Consider the following 20,833-nt stretch of genomic DNA (forward strand, 5'->3'; position numbering starts at 1 on the left):
TCTTCTCACTAGATTTCTCCACAATGGGAGCATTGGCTTGATTCTTCTTGGGAAGTGGCATTTCTTCAACTTGAGGTTGAATATGAGTTTGAGCGTGAGGCCGCTTCCCTTTTTGCTTCTTCTTCAAAGGGCAAGATCTAACATGGTGCCCTTCAATTTTGCACTTGAAGCAAACAATCTTGGCCGGGTCTTTGACTTGTACTTGGCCCTTGTTGTTGTTGTTGTTGTTGTTGTTGTTGTTGTTGTTGTTGGACTTGTTCTTGTTGTTGGATTTGAATCCAAGTCCACTCTTGTCATTGGGGAATTGTTGCACACTTAACATCGTGTCAAGTTTGCATTTCCCTTCATGACTCTTTACCAAGTCGGTCTTCAAAGAAGTGACTTGGGCCTTGAGCTCTTTGATTTCCTCTACATGGTTAGTAACAACACAAGTACTAGAGGAAGTAGAACCTTCATTGTTAGAGCAACAAGGCAAGGAAGATAATTCATCACAAGATTTAGCAATACTATGAGTGGATGAATTACTAGGACTAGCACATGGCAATATAGCTTTTTGGGTAGTAGTGCTAGTATCCACATGAGGCCCACAAGGTGTTTCCTTTGATATGATAGCCTCATGAGCTAACTTTAGCCTATCATGAGAGGCTAGAAGATCCTCATGGGAGCTAGAAAGCTTTCCATGATTTTCTTCCAATTTCCCATAATTGCTAGTTAGCAACTCAAGTTGAGCCCTTAGCTCAACATTCTCCTTCAAGATAAATGCTTCACAAGAAGTAGAGTTAGTAGCACAAGCATCATTATCAATAGCAATAGGAGAAGGCAAGTTGGCATGCTCTTTTAGATAAGAAGCTTTAAGTTGCTCATGCGACTCGGTGAGTTTGGTGAGCGCACTCTCAATGACCCTTGAGCCCTTTTTGAGTTGCTCAAAATCCTCAAGGAGTTTAGCATTAACAAACACAAGCTTATCATTTTTTAGCTTTAGTTCATTTGCCATCTCAAGAGTTCTATCATGGTTTTCCTTTTCTCTAGACAATTCTATAGCAAAGGTCTCCTCAAGAGCTTCCTTGATGGTTTGTTCTTCTTCAAGTTCATTCTTTAAAGATGCTACATCATCGGCATACTCTCGTTCAAGAGCACCCTTTTTATCAATGGTGTTCTCATGCATCCAAATAAGTTTTTGGCTCTCAATAGCGGTAGTCAAGATTTCAAAGAAGTGAGAGCTAGCAATTTTATCTTTGTAAAGAACCTTGAATACACTCTTACCCTTATCGCGTAGAGAGACAACCCAATCCTCTTCTTCATATTCATCCTCATCCTTATCACCACGAGAAATATTAGGTTCCATGGTAGGAGGTACCGTGGAACCCTTGGCCATAAGGCATATATGAGGGCCGTGAGATAAAGATGATGAGTTACTTGAGGATCCTTTCAAGATCTTGTCTTGACCAATAGAATTGTTGGTTTCCTCTACATTGTTAGTCACATAACAACTAGAGGAAATAGAAGCATTTTTTATCATGGTCACAAGACAAAGAAAGCATATCATCTTGAGATTTATTCAACAAACTTACACATGATATGCAAGGACTATTAACACAAGCATGTAGATGATTTATAGTGCTATATGTGTTTATGTCCATAGATGAAGCATTGCAATGAGATAGAGATGAAGAATCATCAATATTAAGCTCAATATCAACATCGCAATTTTCATCACCACTCACCATATCATTACCTTGTGTCTTGCCACACATTGGTGAAGTGGAAGAAGATGAGACCTCATCACGGCCGGAAGTGGAAGCAATACAACCATCCTTAATAATATTGGACACATCATATTTATCTTGAATCTTTGTCCATAATTCATGAGCGCTCCAAAAAGGCAAGTATGGAAAAAGACCTACATCTCTCAAAGCATTCATAAGAACATAAGAAGCTTGAGAATTGAGATATAAATTTTTCTCGTCCTCTAACGATAGATTTTGTGAATCCATAGGAGGAGAAAAACCTATATCTAGAATTTTCTCCATATGAGGGTCAATGTCCCGAAAATGACTAAGCATGCAAATTTTCCAAACATCATAATTTGTGCCATCTAATATAAGAGTGTTATCGTGCACTAATCCTCTAGCCGACATCTTTACTCTCAAGGCGGTGAAGCCTAAGAATGAGAGACCTTGCTCTGATACCAATTGAAAGGACACAGATGTCGCCTAGAGGGGGGGGGTGAATAGGCGATTTAAAACTTTTACGAGATGGGCTTAACAAATGCGGAATAAAACTAGCGTTTACTTTGTCAAGCCCAAAGCCTATAAACTATGGTTCACCTATGTGCACCAACAACTTATTCTAAGCAATGGTTCACCTATGTGCACTAACAACTTATGCTAAGCAAGACAAGCAACTTATGTGATAGCAAGATATATATATAACTTCAAGCACGATGGCTATCACAAAGTAAAGTGCATAAGTAAAGAGCTCGGGTATAGGAATAACCGAAGTGACGCGGAGACAACGATGTAGCCCGAAGTTCACACTCTTGCGAGAGCTACTCTCCGCTGGAGCGGTGTGGAGGACAAGTCACTCCAAATGCACGAGGACCACCGTATTCTCCTCGAGAATTCCCACCAAAAGGGATGTCCTCGATCCACTATGGGACCTTAGGAAGGTCACCGAACCCGCACAAAGCTTGGGGCTATCTCCACAACTTAATTGGAGGCTCCCAATAAATTGCCACAAAGGCCTTGCCCTTGAAGATTCTCCACAACTTAATTGGAGTCCCCAAGAACACCACTAAGATGCCACAAAGGCATTGCCCTTGAAGATTCTCCACAACTTAATTGGAGTCCCCAAGAACACCACTAAGATGTCACAAAGGCCTTGCCCTTGAAGATTCTCCACAACTTAATTGGAGTCCCCAAGAACACCACTAAGATGCCACAAAGGCCTAGAATCCGTCTAGGGTTCCAAGAACCCAAGAGTAACAACCTTCTTGCTTTCACCTCCACGAATCACCGTGGAGAACTCAAACCGATGCACCAAATGCAATGGCAAGAACACCACAAAGATGCTCAAGTCCTACTCTCTCAAATTCCAACAAAGCTACAAAAGCTATTGGGGGAATAAGAGAGGAAGAACAAATAAGAGGAGGAACACCAAATTTCTCCAAGATCTAGATCTAGTGGATTCCCCTCACAAAGAGAGGGATTTGATTGTTAGGAATGTAGATCTAGATCTCCTCTTCCTTTTCCCTCAAATAGATTCAAGAAGCATAGGTGGAGTAGAGGGAAAGAGAAGCTCTCAAGGTCAACAATGGTGGAGAGCACTTGGGGGAAGAGTTAGCTGCCCAAGGAGGAAGAAGGGGGGCTTAAATACCCCCTCCCATCGAAATATGACCGTTTGGGTCAGCTCAGGCCGGATTTTCCGGGCCGGATATTTGCAAAATATTCGGGCCCCGAAAAACGGCTAAGGACCAGAAAAAACGTGCCCCAGGATGGGGGCCGGATATTTGGCCGGATATTTGCCCGGATTTGTCCAAAAACCGGATTTTTCCGGGGGGCCGGATTATCCGCCCCAAACTTGGGCCGGAATATCCGCCCCCCTGAAAACTGGCAGAAACATCAAACTGAAACGGGCATAACTTTAGCATCCGGACTCCGATTTTGATGATCTTGGGCTTGTTTTAAAGCTAGGAACAAGCTCTACAAGATCATGCAGGAAACCATCATAGTCCAACAAGGGAGGATAGAAACAAATGATGAAAGGTTTGACCTATCTAAAAAAGACATACCGGTAAAACCTCCAATCTTGAAAATGCAACAAGTTGCCCGTGCAAAAACCATTCTTGATGAACTAGAGCTTTTCATGAGAATAAGCACAAGCTCTAAATCATCACATGTATAAGATCCAAATAATAACCAAGAAAGATGATGAACCAAACTCGAAAACGCAACAAGTGATCTATGCAAAATCCGTTTTCGATGAACTAGAGCTTGTCATGAGAATAAGCACAAGCTCTAAAACATCACATGGATAAGGTCCAAATAACAACCAAGAAAGATGATGCAAGGATGCAAAGGTTTGAGCTCTCTCCGAACGATACGACCGAGTTACTCACTCGAGAGCCCTCTTGATAGTACGGCAACTAAACTATAAACCGGTCTCCAACTACACTATGAGACCGGTGAGAAAGAAACCCTATCAAGAGCAAACCTTATACTTGCGCATTCCACTTGAGCTTGATGACGACGATCTTGACCTCAACAAGATGGAACGCCTTTCTTGCTTGTGCTTGCTTGACGAAGTCTTGTAGATTGCTCCCCCATAAACCACCATGGGAGAGCTTCTTCTTCGGCGCATCTTCACATAAACATGACCACCATGTGGATTGCTCCCCCATAATCCACCATGGGAGAGCTTCTTCTTCGGTGCATCTTCACATATCCATGATCACCATATGGATGGCAAGACTCAAGCAAAGGATCTCTTCGAGATGGCTCATCTTGAACTTGCACATCATTTCTTCATTCTTCATCATGTTGATGTCTTGAAGTAACTTGAGGGCTCACTTCATCTTCATCTTCATGACATACTTGACACTTGATATCCTTCATCAATTTCTTCTTATTTCAACCTTGAAGCCAACATATGGTTCAAGAATTGCCTATGGACAACTCCTACAAATATAACTCAATGCAAACATTAGTCCATAGGGATTGTCATTAATTACCAAAATCACACATGGGGGCTCCATGCACTTTCAACTACCTTGTTCACTATGAATCTCCTTCAGTTGTTGTGTTCTTGTTGTCTTTGTTAGCCAGACGAAGGTGTTGTACAGTTTTATTTATTCACTAGTTAAACTGAAATTTCAGTGTCTGGTAAACTGTAAAGAATACTGCTTGCGCTCTCTAAAAAAGAGTATTGTTGTCTGCTGGTGCTCTCTCAAGAGTATGTAGACGGTTGTAAAGATTACTGCGTGGACAGTGCTATTTGTCAAACGTTCTGTATCATGGGCACGGGATGGGATGTTTTGCAGTATATCCAACTGACCGCAAGATATTTGCTTGCTATCGTCCTTGCCTCGCTTCTGATTGAATCCAAAGGAGAATATGTGATTGATCGAACTTGTGTGCCCTTTGAAACACACAAAACAAAAAATATGATCTAAGAATCTAACCCATGATCTGTTTTAACTTGTACTATTTTTTTATAGAGGATTCACTCATATAAATTTCAATATTTCTTGGGCATTTATATTTTGTTAAAGGGTGCCTAATATATCACCTCCGTTCCAACAAAACAAGCATGTATTTCTAATTGAAAGTCAACATTATTTTTTATAGAGACAAATATAAACGCTACGATATATACAAAAATATATTCTATGGTGGATCATTTTTGTATTTTTGACTGTAAAATTGGTTGACATTGACTTTCCAGAAAAGTTGCATGCCTTTTTTTTTTGGTAACACATGGTGTATGACAATAAATCAATACCTATTCTAGATTTTCTCCTTGACCTTTTCTCGGCGACGTACCCAACTTCCATGAGTTTGCAACATTGAATTCACCATGATGTAGCTGGCATATCTTTCCCCACCTCATCCTTTCTTCGATGACCGCCGCCTGGCTCATCCAGTTTGCGGACAATGGTGGATGGGTTGTCTCCTTCAGTTGTTGCGTTCTTGGTGTCCTTGTTAGCCAGATGAGGGTGTGTATTCCGCTACGGTGACACATATGAACACATCTGATTTGGGGGGAGGGGGGGGCAACTCATAACATGGTGGGCTGCCAGCATCATGCCACTAGTGGTGATGCTAGTGGTTTATTCCTCATGTTGTGGTGGTGCTTGATATTTTTACATGTGACGAGATTGAGTTCCGAGGTTGGTGTATGACTGTATGGGCACACGCATAAGCTATGCATTGCCTCGGCCAATGCTGGCGGCGACGATGTTGTTGGGTGTCATTTGATCCTTGGGGACACTCGTCGTAGCCTCCTACTATTGGGCATGCAAAACTTCATCCATTCGAATCGGGACCAAGCGAAATCACAAATCAATAAGAACACCAACTACAGGTAGTTTATGACACCGGCAACACAAATAATTACATACTATCTCTATTCTAAAATAAGTGACCCACTTTACCTAGATATGAATGTATCTGCACGCATTTATAGTGTTGAGACTTTAGTTCAAATTTTGGCTAAAGTAAACTAAACCTTCGTTTTTTTATGAGTAGGAGGGAGGAGTAAACCAATTTAGGAAAAACAAACAGGACACATGCGCACGTGGGAAGCACTAACGATGTATCCGTGGCAGAAAATGGACAGATTTCTCACATCTGAAATTAACGAGAAGCTGCGCGCCTACACTCGCGAATGATGGAACGACTGCGCAGGAGAAGAAGGGCCGCTCCATACACGAGCACGCGGACGCCGGCGAGGAAGAGCACTAGCACGCGCCACCGTGCCGACCGACCTGCAGAAGTTCGTTGGCGCTACACAAGACGTTCTCCAGTCTCCACTCGCCTCCATCAGCAGTTCAGCACCGTGGGCTAGCCCATCTTCCTCTCGGCCTGCTGAACAAACTGGAAGGACACTGCGTATTGCCGATGCTACTATGGAAGACCTGGACGACGATCGCATGGAAACTGAAGAGTGATTCGTCTCCTTTGATCACAGCTGCTAGCTCCCTGTCAAAAACAAAGAGTGTGATGATGCCTGCTGCCGTCGTTCTGCTGGATAGCTTTTGAGATCAGTTGATCCTTTTGGATGTTAATCGTTCTGGTTCACAGGCCCCTGAGCGCCTGATGTTTAAACTTCCTAGTTTTTCTGCTGTAATAGTTTTATATTTTCTCTACAAACGCTAGCATTTGCGGCGCTCCCTCCCCCTGCTCTCTTCTGCCGTGTGCGGCATAACTCTTGTATTTTCGTTATCAGTTTGGTAATGAAAATCGATCCTTGGGATCGCTTGGAAAAAAAAAAAGCACCGTGGGCTAGCTCGAAACAGCTGCCAGATTTTCGAGAATACATAAAGGTAAAGAATTTGAACTGTGCAATCGAAACTAACGCCAAATTTCTCGGATTAAAAAAAGAAAAAGTTTTGACCAGAGTGGGATTTGAACCCACGCCCTTTCGGACCAGAACCTTAATCTGGCGCCTTAGACCAACTCGGCCATCTGATCGTTGTGATAATTTTTACACAGTAAGTTTAATATAGCACGTACTGTCGTTCTGATAGGCTCACTCTTTCGGCGACACAAGGAAACTAACCGGCATGATATTTGAATCCACGCCGTACAACTGTACAAGTTTCTTTCTCTCAAGCAAATAGACATCTATCCACCACATGACTTCCCTCACTTGGCTTCGTCTCAAAAGCATGTAGTATCAAAGATCTTTTCGAGACAATAGTACGCAACGCATAAAACCTCGAGATCTTTTAGGATTCTAGTGAATTTAACAATGGAAATCCACTCACAATTTCTTTTTCACCATGTATGAGAGACATCTTACTCCTTGCAACTCAAAATAAGATATGAGTCACTAAGACTATATAGAATCTTTTCTCCCCAAGGATATGACACAGCTTGCTCCTGGTCTCCGGTGTAAGCGCAAGGTAATCATGAATACCGTAGAAGGAGGCATCTTGTCACATCCTTTCCTACAAGTGGCCAAATATGGCGAGGGCTTGTTTTTCTTTATGGATACGTGTATTTTCACGAGATAACTACATGACGAAGGTCTATGGTTCGAAACTTTGAATGCCACCGGCGCGCAGGTCCAAGGGTGGTATTGATGGGCTATAATTCCTATATTTGTTTGATTAACCTGATTGTAGCTTTTGCACTTTCTCTTACGATACTCATAATCGTAATTGGGGTTGCATTCTTACTAGCATTTGTTAGTGAGACTGATGTGGCAATCATTCAAGGTGGTACCAGATCCCCTGGGGTCGTGATGGGCGATGGAGTTGTTATGTACATGTGTTTATAAAGGTTATACTAGGTTAGGATGGCTTTCAACGAAGTTTTGCATTTACACTATGCTAGTGTTGTGGTTTAATTTGTTGCTATACTAAACTAGCTAGGTTGTGTTCCATGCGCCATAATAAACATTACAAAGTTACGAAGAGGGCGGTCAACACAAACACAAATTACACATTTCTTTGACATGTTTTAGCTACCGTACCATTTCTTAGTTTTTTTTTTTTGCAAATATTACTACGAGTACAAAAATGTGGTTGCCTCCAATTTTTATACCCTACTAAAAATAATTCAGCCGTTATAAAGCCGCGCCCCACGAGGCACGAACCCGGCGAAATATCTTATCTTCTCGTCCCCGCGCGCCAAGCCGCGAACCCAGGCAGAACCTCCCGTCCCCTCCAGAACCCTACGCCCCAGCCACTCACCGGAGATGGCCGGCGGTGATATCCTGCTCCGCGCCCACGGAGGACTCCCCGTCCTCGCGAGGGCTTCTCCCTGCCACCTCCGCCTCCGCGTTACAGCCAGCGTCCGACGCATCGCCGCTCCCCTGGCCGCCGCCAAGGTCGACGTCGCCGACGTCGTCAGCCAGCTCAGGTCGGGAAGCGCCCGCGGCGCCGCCGACCCCAAGAGGCAGCGGAGGGTCGCGGAGGACGGCCTTGGGTTCCCTAGGGTTGTCGCGGGCAGGAGAAGGGGCGTCCGCGAGGAGGAAGGGGAAGGGGAAGGGGAGCCTCTGGGCTTCGATGCGGAGAAGAGCGGGGGCGAGGCGGGAGGCGTGGATGGCTCCTATCTCAGCGAGACAAGGTAACCGCGAAAGCCCAAACTTACAAGCGCCCTGTCCTCAAATCTTTTCAAACCTGTAGAAATGGAGAGCTCGAATTCAGTTAATGTTGCATGATTCTATGGTTTTAAGTTTGAAATAAGAAATGTTGAATGACCCTGCTAGTAGAGATTAGTAAATCTTAAAAGACTGTGTTAGGAAGAAATATTGAATATCTATTTTTGCCTTTTTTTTTGTTCCTATCGTGCAAGCTAATAAGCTATTATATATTGTTCTGCTTCAGTTAATCGATTTCACAAAGTTCTGATAGTATTCTGAGTTTTTATAAATGAAAATCCTCAGTATTGTAAATCAACAGTTGCGGCCTCTTTTAAGTAGTGCCGTGTTAGACATTGTGGTGGATTATAATGATCTCATTTGGTAGAGCTGCTATTACATACTTGGGTGCTTGCCTAACTTTTTTTTTCTGAACCAAGTTGCAACTGACATACTGTTTTCCAGAACATATAAGATTAAATATGATGGTACAGTCATTGGATAACGACTTTATTTAACTTGAATTAAGTAGACTGCAGCTGCAAAATAAGTATGGCATGGAACAATGAAGAACAACAAAATACTGGGGCATAATTGCATGCTAAGGAGTATCATGCCTCTCACGGTTGGGGCCTAAATGACTAATGGTCCTAATCTGTGATGCTCAGTGTTAGTGTTATTATTGAGAACTATCACAACTTGTATGCTTTGCTGAATTCGGAGGTTTAGTAATCTCATGCATATTGCAGGTTTGATCAATGTGATATTTCTCCATTTTCGTTGAAAGGCATCAAAGATGCTGGATATGGAAAGATGACCCAGGTTCAGGAAGCAACTCTGCCAGTAATCCTTCAAGGTCAAACAAAATTGCAAATATAATTGCTGCACTTTGATATCAATCTCTTGGGTAGGAGGAGCCTTGAAACTGATATTCCTTGTTTTCTTCCACTATAGGCAAAGATGTTCTTGCAAAAGCGAAGACAGGGACAGGAAAAACCGTTGCCTTTTTGGTACTCTTTGTTATTCAGCCCCAATAGTCAGATTGATGTTTAGCAGTTACTGAACTATCCGTTCGATATTCTAAACCATTATCCACTCTGACTGAGTTTCAATATTTTTCATTTCTAGCTGCCAGCCATTGAGGTTCTCTCTACATTATCCACTTCTCAGCGGACTCAGTTGCGGTCATCTATAAATTGTCTTGTGATGTGCCCTACTAGAGAACTGGCAAACCAAGTGGCTGTTGAGGCCAAAAAGCTTCTCAAGTATCATCGCTCACTAGGTGTTCAGGTTGTAATTGGTGGGACACGAATAACTCAAGAGCAACGGAATTTGCAAGCTAACCCATGTCAGGTCAGACCTATCAACTCAAGTGTGCGCATATCTAGCTGCGGTTATTCACTAATGCTTGGTATTGGTCAAACAGATTCTTGTTGCTACACCAGGAAGGCTTAAGGATCATCTTGAGAACACGCCTGGTTTTTCTACCCGGCTTAAAGGCGTGAAGGTTCTTGTTCTTGATGAAGCTGACCGCCTACTGGATATGGGATTCAGAAGAGATATTGAGAAAATCATGGCAGCCACTCCTAAAGATCGACAAACACTGCTGTTCTCTGCTACTGTTCCAGAAGAGGTATCCCCGTTAATCATTTATGCAATGTTAATCCCTGTTGGCAATCTGATTTTGTGAATGTTTTTTGTTAGGTCCGTCAAATTTGTCATGTAGCAATGAAGAAGGACTATAAGTTCATTAACACTGTTAAAGAGGGTGACGAGGAGACACATTCACAGGTTTAAATCCATCATTTTTCTATGAGTTGTACATTAGAAGTTCAAATCAAGTACCTTACACTAGTGCTGCTTCATCAGGTTAGCCAGATGTATATGGTTGCACCGCTAGATCTGCAATTTGCTATATTGTATGATGTATTGAAGAAGCATGTCTCAGAAGATGCAGACTACAAAGTAAGTCATCTCAGCATGTAGTTGCAATCATGTATACTAAAGATGTACTATGTGTTCTTAAGTCATCTTACCCATACAATTTTGCAGGTGATTATATTCTGTACGACCGCAATGGTCACAAAGCTGGTTGCTGAAGTTCTCTCCCAGCTGAAACTGAATATAAGAGAGATTCATTCCAGAAAGTCACAATCTGCGAGGACTAAGGTCTCAGATGAATTCAGAAGGTCAAAGGGTGTGATACTAGTTAGCTCTGATGTATCAGCTCGTGGTGTTGATTATCCTGATGTCACCCTTGTCATACAGGTAGGTTCTGTTTTCACAAATTTTACCGAAAATCCCATGCACATTCCTCATGAAAGTTATTTGTATTTACAAGGTTGGGATTCCTGCTGGTAGAGAACAGTATATACACAGAATTGGTAGGACAGGACGGAAAGGCAAGGAAGGGCAGGGCCTCTTACTGTTGGCTCCCTGGGAAAGTCATTTTCTTACTAGCGTTAAAGATTTGTCAGTGTCAGAGGCTGTGACACCTTCAGTTGATTCAAGCATTCAAACGGAAGTAAGCAGTATACAGTTTTAGTACATGTGTAATTTGATCTTCAGTCTGGTGCAAATTTAGCAACGACAGACTACTATTAGCTGTTTGATAAACCTGAAGTCAATTTTCTTATGTGTGCTTGACTTGGCAGGTGAAAGGTGCACTCAGAAGAGTAGAGATGAAGACAAAGGAATCAGCCTACCAGGCATGGTTAGGGTACTACAACTCGAACAAGACCATTGGCGGTAACAAGTCCAGGCTTGTTACTCTCGGTGAAGAGTTCAGCAGGAGCATGGGCCTTGCTGTCCCACCAGCCATACCCAAACTCATTCTTCGGAAGATGGGTCTCAGCAAGGTTCCTGGCTTTCGGTCTACATAATCTGATCTCCAAGGTCAAGCCGGACTTTTATGCTAGAACAGACTACGACAGGACCAACCAGAATGCTCTTGGTCTGGTAAGCTATTACTTTGCTCCTACTGTACCTCAGTGCTGCGGATATTGGGGATTTGCACATTGATCTGCCCGAGGGTGGTCAGAGCTTGAACAATGAACACTAGGATGACTTCCCTCCGAGTTCAGAAGTCTTTTTGAAGCCAAATGTTGACCGATTCGCTACCCACACAGGATGGGTTCAGACAGACCCATTGATTCATCATGTAAAGCAACAGACAGAACAATTTAGTGACCTGATAGACATATGTTCAGACCCATTTTGACAAATGTATTTTGCATTGTACCACAGGGCACCAGATAGCTTAGTACACCCAGTTGGTACGATATGTATCAGCTATAGTATCCTGTTGTATGGAAGCAGGAGTTTTTTTGTAATAGGTATTACACTGCAATAGTGCAGCAGTGCCTGCTGCTGGGTTTCGGATCAGTGTGATGTAGTGTGAATCTCCTAAAAATGCATTTGCCAGCATATTCGTTCCAGATGGCTTGTGCAATATTTCTGTAGCATTTTGTCATTCTTCTGCCCCGAGCAACTAAGACCTGTGGAGAAAGAAGCAATGAAACAGGAGGCTGGCGCGAATTTCTTTTTTATTAGATTAAGCTGTGACGCTAATTTGACAGATTGAGTGAGTACAAATTACAAAACCAATGTCCTGCTTCAAGCGGTCCTGGGGTTACACGCGGTGGCTGCTTAGAACGACTTGAGCTTTGCGACAACAGAGGGTTAGGCTCTTATTTGTAGGCAAAAGGCATCAGAAGATGACAGTCTTACATGCTGCTGAGGTTTTCAGGTTAACAGGGAGACTATGCAAAATCCAAAAATATTGTACAGTACTTATCTAGAACGCAGGGAGTAAAAGTCTCTTCTTTATTTTTGCGATTACTTGAAGACAGAGAGAAACACACAAACAAGCACCAGTTTTGTTGCTAATCACATGGCACATGGCAGAACGACTGACGTCCGGGCTACATCCGCCGCAGCGGCGAATCTAGAACAAATGGGGGTGGCAAGCTTTGTATTTAGCCACATAGTCAAAATTGTACTAGTACTAGTACGTAACAGAAATTCAATTCGGCACATGGGAGCATATGCTCCTGCCATCGAAAAAAATATTTTGAAATGTCAAAAAAATTCGAACAAGAGAACCAACCTGAGGTTGAGTGGTTAGGAGGGTGGTTGTACCTCCAGCCCACCAGAGTTCAAACCCCAGGGTTGACATATGTGTGTCTCATAAAGGCGGAATATTCATTCAGTGGGAGGCGACGTTCCCGTCGACAGCGAGGCGCATGTGGTGACTTCGTCAATTTCAAGATCCAATCCACCGGCTCAGTCTTCCGGAGGTGCTCATAGGGGTAGGGGTGTGCGTGTGTGCGTTCATAGGGGTGAGTGTATGCGCGTGTATGTGAGCGTCTGCGTTTGTAATGTGTTTCTCAAAAAAAAAAAAATTGAACAAAATTTTTCTCGCTTACGTTTCAACATTTTACGTGCGCACATCAGGTTTAGCGAAAAAACGACATTTTTTATAACTTGTGTGACAAAGACATACAAAACGTCTCGTATGCAACCTTTTTTTATAGCAAAATTTGTCTTTTTTACAGATGACACTCAAAATGTCGGTTTTCTGTGGAACAACTTTGTGAACGTGTAGAATTTCAAGATGTACCCACTAAATTTTATGTTCGAATTTTCAACATTTTAAAAGTATATTTAAAACAAAATTTAAAAACCGGAAGCATATGCTCCCGGGTGCCAAAACACCAAGCTAGAAGAAGTTCTATACTACCTCCATTCCAATGAATAAAAGACCCTCATTTTATGTGTTTTTTTACCAAGTATTACTCCAAATATACAAAGAATATTGATATAAAATTAGTATGATTTGAAAGTGCTTTTCACTAAAAATCCAACGTTACTCATTATGTGTAATATAGTTATAATTTTATTGCTCAAATTTTCTAGGTCAAAGTTTATCTTAAAATAAGCGTATGCCTTATTCATTGAAACAAAGGTATTACTTTTGAAGGCGGTGGCATAACACCCCCATTAGATACGCCACTAATGCCATTAATGCACCGACGTGTGTGTAATTGATGATGAGGAGACTCCAGTGGTGCAATGGAGTACCACTTTGTTTTTTTGTGTGTGATTGATGTGTACCAGGGCAATCACGCCCCTAGAGCTCTAGCACTCATCAAAGTGGTTGTCAAAGTTTAATTTGGTACTAGTACTAAAATGTCACTTGAAGAACTTGAATGAAGTTTGTTGTCTGATTCCAATCAATTTGTGTAAATCACTTCTTTGTTTTTCGCAGGTGATCCTTCACGCCAATTTTAAATTAACTTTTGCGCCACAACCGACTCGTATTGACATTGTTTGTAGATTTTTAACATGTCAGGTTGATTATGATAGTTTTGATAATGTATTGTTTGAATGTGTGGAAAGAGAGATTCAATTTTGACGCCAACCAGTAGCAGAGCTTGGTGGCTGGGGGGGGGGGGGGGGGGATCCTCAAAAATCCAAAATTTAGGCCTATCCCAAAAAAAAAATCTTCAGTGCATGTGCAAATCATGCGGGGGGGGGGGGGGGGGGGGGGCCCCCCTTTTTTCTAATTGATTGACAACCCTGACTCCCATAACAAACAAGACTTTTATATTAAGAATGTTAGCCACCTGGCAAAGAAAATGAAACGGGTTTCTGGTCTGTAGGGACCAGCGCTACAAGATTTGAAGCAAGTGGACTAGATAAAAGAAAAAAGTGGAAGAGGCTCAATGTAGTCGGCAGAACAAAGGAAACATGAATGAGAGATAAGAAACAAATCTAAGTAGTGAGAGGAAAATTGAGCTCGAATCCATAGCATTCTCCACGCACCCACCATTCATTAGCAGCGACCTTACCACACATCATCACCACCAACCATTTCACTCAATATGTAGGTTTGCTACCTTCGCAACTAGAGGCAATGAAGATTGTTTTCCTTTATTTATCTTTCTTGGCATCAATAACAAAAAGAACCATAGGTGCACCAACCAAGGCAGAGATTGGAGATACTACGATTGGACGAGCGGTTACGAACTTTTTGTTCGATTCAAAAAAGGATTTCCACTTGAGTAAAGCTATGGTGGGAAATAAACTACCAATTAGGCAATGCGCGTCTCTATTTCTTGAATTCTCTGGTATAGGCAACCCGAAAGCACAAAGACAAATCTGAATTATCCGGCAGATAAAAGACACTTAAGTCACCAGTATGGAAGTTACAGGCTCAAAAGTGGTAGTTCAGTCTCCGACAAGTGAGGCCGAATAGCCCCTCCTTCTAAACTAGCTGCTCTCGCTTGACTCTTCTAGTGAGCAAGCAAATTAGCCGGGGAACAGGGTCGGATCAAAGTAAGGAATGCGTCGATCTTATTATTGGTGTTTTTTATGGATTGCCATTTCAAGTATTGCTCCTATTGGTCTTCTGATGGTAGGATATAGCTCAAATAATAAACATGCACTAAGCTACGCCAGTGACGCCAAGACTAGGGGCATGCACAATGATGATATTTACGGGTGCCACTTATGATAAATGTTGCGTTGGGGGAAAGAGAAATTTGAAAAAAAGTTTGTCTTTATTAAAAGATGATCTCTTAGCAATATTTTTCTCACAACATATTTAAATATACCTAGTTACTATAGATAAGAATAAAAGATAAATTGTACATTATATTCTATTACAGTATTATATCTAGACTAGATTATGAGAGGGTATTAAGATAAGACGGTCTTGTGAATTACAGTACATGCCCTATAAGGCTATAAGGCTATATGACCTAGGCGACTAGGGTTTCTGACCTAGGCGACTAGGGTTTCTGCCTCCGGCCGGAGATCCTCTCCGACGCGGAGTCTTTCGTTCCCCCCTGAGGCAGCCTCGTCTCCGGGTCGTTTCCGGTTCTCCTTCGAGGGCGGACTTTTTTCTTCGGTGCAGGCCCTGGTTAGGGTTTTGGTCTCCGACGATGGCTTCTCCTGCTTCGAGCGCCGCGAGCCAGACAGGAGAGGGTTCGGGATCGAAGAAGGAAGAGCGATTGGATGATCTGCTTCAGCGACTAGGAATTGATGAGGAGGAAATCAACGATTTGGTCTTTGAGGAAGAAGCTGATGCACCGAAGGAGGGAATCAAGTGGATGGCTCTGGTAAAGGTGCACTCTATGAACTTCTTTAGTCCTCAAACTTTTGAACAACATATGCGGATCGCATGGAGCCCTGCAAGAGAGATCAAATTCAGAAATTTAGAGAATAATTTGTTCACAGTACAATGCTTTTGTCTGGGAGATTGGCTGAAAATCACTAAAGGAGGGCCGTGGTTGTTTCGCCAAAACGCGGTGACTGTCGAGGAGTATGATGGTCTTGTATCTCCTGATTCTATTGATTTGAACTTCCTGGCAGTTTGGGTCCAAGTTCACAAATTACCAGATGGGTATCGTGGGGAAAATCTGGTGAAGAATTTGATAGAGCGTAAAGTTGGATCAGAGGCGGTTGTGGATAAAACCCCTCATGGATTGGGAGATTTCATTAGAGTGCGTGTTAAGCTCGATCTTCGTAAGCCTCTGGCAAGATTTGTTACTATATCAAGAGCGGGACAAAGAGAATTCTTCAAAATTCAATTTGAGAAAATACCTAGATTTTGCGGAGCATGCGGTATGGTTGGCCACATTCACCTTGAGTGTGGAACGGGCAAACACGATGAAAGCAAGTTGAAGTGGGGAGACTTCTTAAAAGCTGAGAGAGATACTTGGTATGGACGTGTTGCGTTTGGAGGCAACCGAGGCAGAGGCAGAGGAAGATCTATGAACGGCCGGGGAAGATTTGATGGAGATGGCCGAGACATGGAATCATACGAGCCTATCATCCCTGGTCGTGGCCGTGGGACTGGGCCCTTTACCAGTTGGTGGCATAATGCTATTAGACAAGTCAGAGACTTAGAAATAGATGATAATTGAAAGGATACAGCAACCAGTCCGGTTAAAACACCCGAGGTGGTGATGACAGATGAAGAGAGTTCTGATCCTGGAGCAAAGAGGAGATTAAATATGTCACCAGAGGTACTAGAGGAAGAGCAGGAACAGACTGATACCGGCAATGGGACACTTGCTGCAATGCAGGTAGATGGAACTGAATTGCCTAAGGATGTTAATTCAGAGGGGGCTGAGAAGGATAGAAAGAAGCGTTCGAAGAAGGAAGGAGCTAACTCCACTTCGCTAGGATCGGCGGGTTCCTATGAGGAACCTGTCCGGTCGCAATGAAAATATTATCTTTGAACTGTCAGGGTTTAGGGAACGACCCGACAGTTCGCACGCTTTCGGATCTACGAAGGCGATATGATCCCGATGTAATGTTCCTATCTGAGACACACTTAGAAGATTATCCAACAGAATGTTTGAGAAGAAGAATGCAGATGGATTTCAAAATTGTTAATCCAAGTTCTACCAGAAGTGGAGGTGTACTTCTTTTTTGGAGAAAAGAGATTGTCATTCAGCAGATTTTCTCAGATCCTAAATATATTGATGTTAAAGTTATTGAATCACCAGAGAAGATCTGGAGGTTAACTGGTATCTATGGCGAACCACGATGGGAAGATAAGTATAAAACGTGGAATAAAATCAGAGAGTTGAACAGTAATTCTACAGTACCGTGGGCCATTATTGGGGATTTTAATGAGATTGCTTTTTCGCACGAGAAGGAAGGGGGTAATCCAAGACCGGATTCGTTCATGCATGCGTTCCGACAAGTGCTGGATGACTGTGATTTGGATGATCTGGGTTATACTGGTGATGCTTTCATATGGAAGAGAGGCAGAATTCGAGAAAGGTTGGATCGGGCGGTGGCTAATGCTGCTTGGATCACTATGCACCCGGGTGCTGCTTTGCAACACCTTGGTTATATTAAATCTGATCATCGCCCCATTATGTTGGACACGGAATATAAATCAGATTTAACTGATCACAGGGGAGGTTCACGGAAGTTTGAAGCAAAATGGCTACGTGAGCCAGGTTTTCGGCAGATTGTGCAACGAGCATGGGAAGAAGCTTCATCAATTCAGAGTGGAGTCTTAGCCAAGCTCAGCTGTATGCATGCATCCTTGCATGAGTGGGATTCAAATATTCTGAAAAAACCGAAAAAAGGCTACGTAAAGCCCAGCGTGAACTAGAAGAAGCTATGTCTGGGCAATTAACGGATGAGAACGAGGCTAAAGCAAAAGAGATGGCGAATCTTATTGAAATCCTTCTTGAGCAAGAAGAAGTGTACTGGTCACAGCGTTCCCGAGCTAATTGGATTCGGTATGGGGACAGAAATACAAACTTTTTCCACAATTTTGCTTCGGCAAGAAGAAAAAAGAATTTCATTGTTAAGTTGAAGGATGGTAACAATAATTGGGTGGAAGGCACGAATGATCTTAAGCCTCTTGTACTTAACTATTTTACTGATCTTTTCACCTCTGAAGTCCAGGAGACAGACCCGGCGGTTTTGGAAAAAATTCAACCAAGAGTTACTGATTTCATGAATGAAAATCTAGATGCTCCTTTTACTGCCGAGGATGTCAGAAAAGCGGCTTTCAGCATTGGTGATTACAAAGCGCCTGGTCCGGATGGGCTTCATGCTATTTTCTATAAACAGTTCTGGAATATTTGTGGGGAGGATATTACACAGGAGATTTTGCAAGCATTGAACTCTGGGCAGATTCCTGATGGATGGAATGATACTACTGTGGTTCTTATCCCAAAGGTAGAAAATCCTGAGCTCATTACTCAATTCCGTCCGATAAGTCTTTGCAACGTCATTTATAAAATTATATCCAAGATGCTAGCCCTCCGACTTAAACAAATTCTACCTGAGGTCATTTCCCCTACTCAGAGTGCTTTTGTCCCCGGTCGTCTTATTACTGATAATGTTCTTGTGGCATATGAGAGTATTCATACTATAAAGAATAAGAGATCGGGGACTAATGGATGTTGTGCAGTCAAGCTTGATATGCACAAAGCTTATGATAGAGTCGAATGGATTTTTCTGGAAAATATGATGAGGAAGATGGGATTTTCTGAGCGTTGGATCTCTATTATGATGGCTTGTGTTAGATCGGTTAGATACCAAGTGAGATTTAATTCAGAAGAAACCGATATGTTTGTTCCTACTAGAGGGCTTCGCCAAGGGAACCCTCTATCACCTTATTTATTCCTGTTGTGTGCAGAGGGGTTATCAAGTCTGCTGTTGTATGCAGAAGAAGTTGGTGGTATCGATGGGGTTAGGGTGTGCAGAAATGCACCATCAGTTTCACACCTTTTATTTGCTGATGATTCTCTGATCCTCATGAAAGCTGATATGAACAATGCAACTTCCTTACAACGGGTCTTGGACACGTACTGTGCAAACTCAGGACAGATGGTGAGTTTGGCAAAATCAAGTATTTTTTTCTCTCCAAATACTAATGTTCTTCTTAGAGCAGAAATATGCGAGGCGTTACATATCGATACAGAAGCATTGTCGGATAAATACTTGGGTCTCCCAGCTTTAGTAGGGGCTGATAGGAGTGATTGCTTCAAACATTTTATTGAAAGGATTATACAACGTATCAATGGCTGGAAGGAAAAACTATTATCTATTGGGGGCAAAGAAATCTTACTGAAGGCTGTAGCTCAGGCTATACCAGTTTATGCTATGTCGGTCTTCTTAATACCAAAAGGGGTTTGTAAAGGTATGATGGATGCAATCTCCAAATTCTGGTGGGGCGATGATGATAATTCAAATAAAATGCACTGGTTTGCATGGTGGAAACTCTGCTATCCCAAGAATGAAGGTGGAATGGGGTTCAGGGACTTTCACTCTTTTAATCTAGCCATGTTGGCAAAGCAGGTGGGAAGGCTCATTGATACCCCGGATTCCTTGTGTGCACGGGTCTTGCAGGCCAAATACTACCCTGATGGAAATATATTGACAGCGGGTCCTAAAGCTGGTTCCTCTCTAACTTGGCAAAGCATCCTAGCGGGGGTAACCACGTTTAAGCGAGGCTATATTTGGAGAATCGGTAACGGAGAAAAAATAAACATTTGGCGTGACCCATGGATCCCCAGTAGTCCGTCGAGGAAGATATTATCCCCTAGAGGTGGAGTGATCTACACTAAGGTCTGTGAGTTGATTAATCTGGTGACAAACCAATGGGATGAGGAACTACTGAGAAGCATTTTTGCAGATATTGATGTAAGGCGTATCTTGCAAATTCCACTACATAGTCATGGTCTTGAGGATTTTATTGCTTGGGGACCAACTTCTCATGGAAGGTATACTGTCAGGTCGGGATACTATTTACAGTGGCGGCATCAATTTGGTCCCTCGGCGCCACAACTAGCATTACCTGGATCCTCGGCTACAAATCCGGTTTGGAAAACCCTCTGGAAGATCAAAGTACAAAGCAAGGTTAAAATCTTCATATGGAGAGCATTACACGGCATCATACCTCTTAAGTGTATTCTTGCAAATCGCCACATTGGTACATCGGCTAGCTGTCCTATTTGTGGAGTTGGCCCGGAGGATGTTCTGCATCTATTATTTCTTTGCCCAGCAGCTACTCAGCTTTGGGAAGCAATTGGTATTCTTGATATTATTACTGATGCAGTGCAAACAGACCGATCTGGCTCAGTTGTCCTTGAGGTTTTGCTAAGAAGACAGGATAATTCGCTACAAGGCTTTGAGAATATGGGGTTAAAGGAAACTATTATGGTTACCTGTTGGTACTTATGGTGGATAAGAAGAAGACGCACAAACAATGAATCGGTTCCACCAATGTTTAGATGCAAGATGTCAATCCTAGCTATTGTAGCCAATTCAGCTAGGGCTATGAAGATACAAAGTAATTCTGAAACTGTGAAGTGGCTTAAGCCAGACCCTAGATACATCAAACTAAATGTAGACGCCGCTTATCATGATGACCAGCGGGCTGGGGCTACTGGCGTTGTCCTGAGGGATTATGAAGGAAGATTTGTTGCAGCATCAAATTCACTCATACCGCATGTCGCATCAGCGGCGATGGCTGAGGCAATTGCCA

General features: G+C 42.6%; 1 protein-coding gene and 1 non-coding gene across 2 annotated transcripts; one reads left to right on the forward strand and one right to left on the reverse strand.

The window, feature by feature from the left end:
• Positions 1 to 7,109: 7,109 nt before the first annotated feature.
• On the reverse strand, positions 7,110 to 7,190 carry TRNAL-AAG (transfer RNA leucine (anticodon AAG)). The gene has a single exon. It is a non-coding gene; the product is annotated as a tRNA-Leu (tRNA).
• Positions 7,191 to 8,325: 1,135 nt separating this feature from the next.
• Positions 8,326 to 12,242, forward strand: LOC127342968 (DEAD-box ATP-dependent RNA helicase 25). Its single transcript, XM_051369032.2, has 10 exons — positions 8,326 to 8,792; positions 9,555 to 9,661; positions 9,760 to 9,815; positions 9,934 to 10,158; positions 10,232 to 10,438; positions 10,510 to 10,596; positions 10,675 to 10,770; positions 10,858 to 11,073; positions 11,147 to 11,329; positions 11,460 to 12,242. The coding sequence occupies exons 1-10, from the start codon at positions 8,422 to 8,424 to the stop codon at positions 11,685 to 11,687; spliced, it is 1,776 nt and encodes a 591-aa protein (XP_051224992.1). The 5' UTR covers positions 8,326 to 8,421; the 3' UTR covers positions 11,688 to 12,242.
• Positions 12,243 to 20,833: the final 8,591 nt, after the last annotated feature.

This window comes from Lolium perenne, chromosome 3 (genome assembly GCF_019359855.2).
Source record: "Lolium perenne isolate Kyuss_39 chromosome 3, Kyuss_2.0, whole genome shotgun sequence".
Taxonomy (NCBI): Eukaryota; Viridiplantae; Streptophyta; class Magnoliopsida; order Poales; family Poaceae; genus Lolium; species Lolium perenne.

Coding starts and splice junctions, on each gene's coding strand:
- LOC127342968 (XM_051369032.2), top strand. CDS start 8,422: ATGGCCGGCGGTGATATCCTGCTCCGCGCCCACGGAGGACTCCCCGTC. Junction 10,439..10,509: donor CTGCTACTGTTCCAGAAGAG/GTATCCCCGTTA, acceptor GTTTTTTGTTAG/GTCCGTCAAATTTGTCATGT. Junction 11,330..11,459: donor ATTCAAGCATTCAAACGGAA/GTAAGCAGTATA, acceptor TTGACTTGGCAG/GTGAAAGGTGCACTCAGAAG.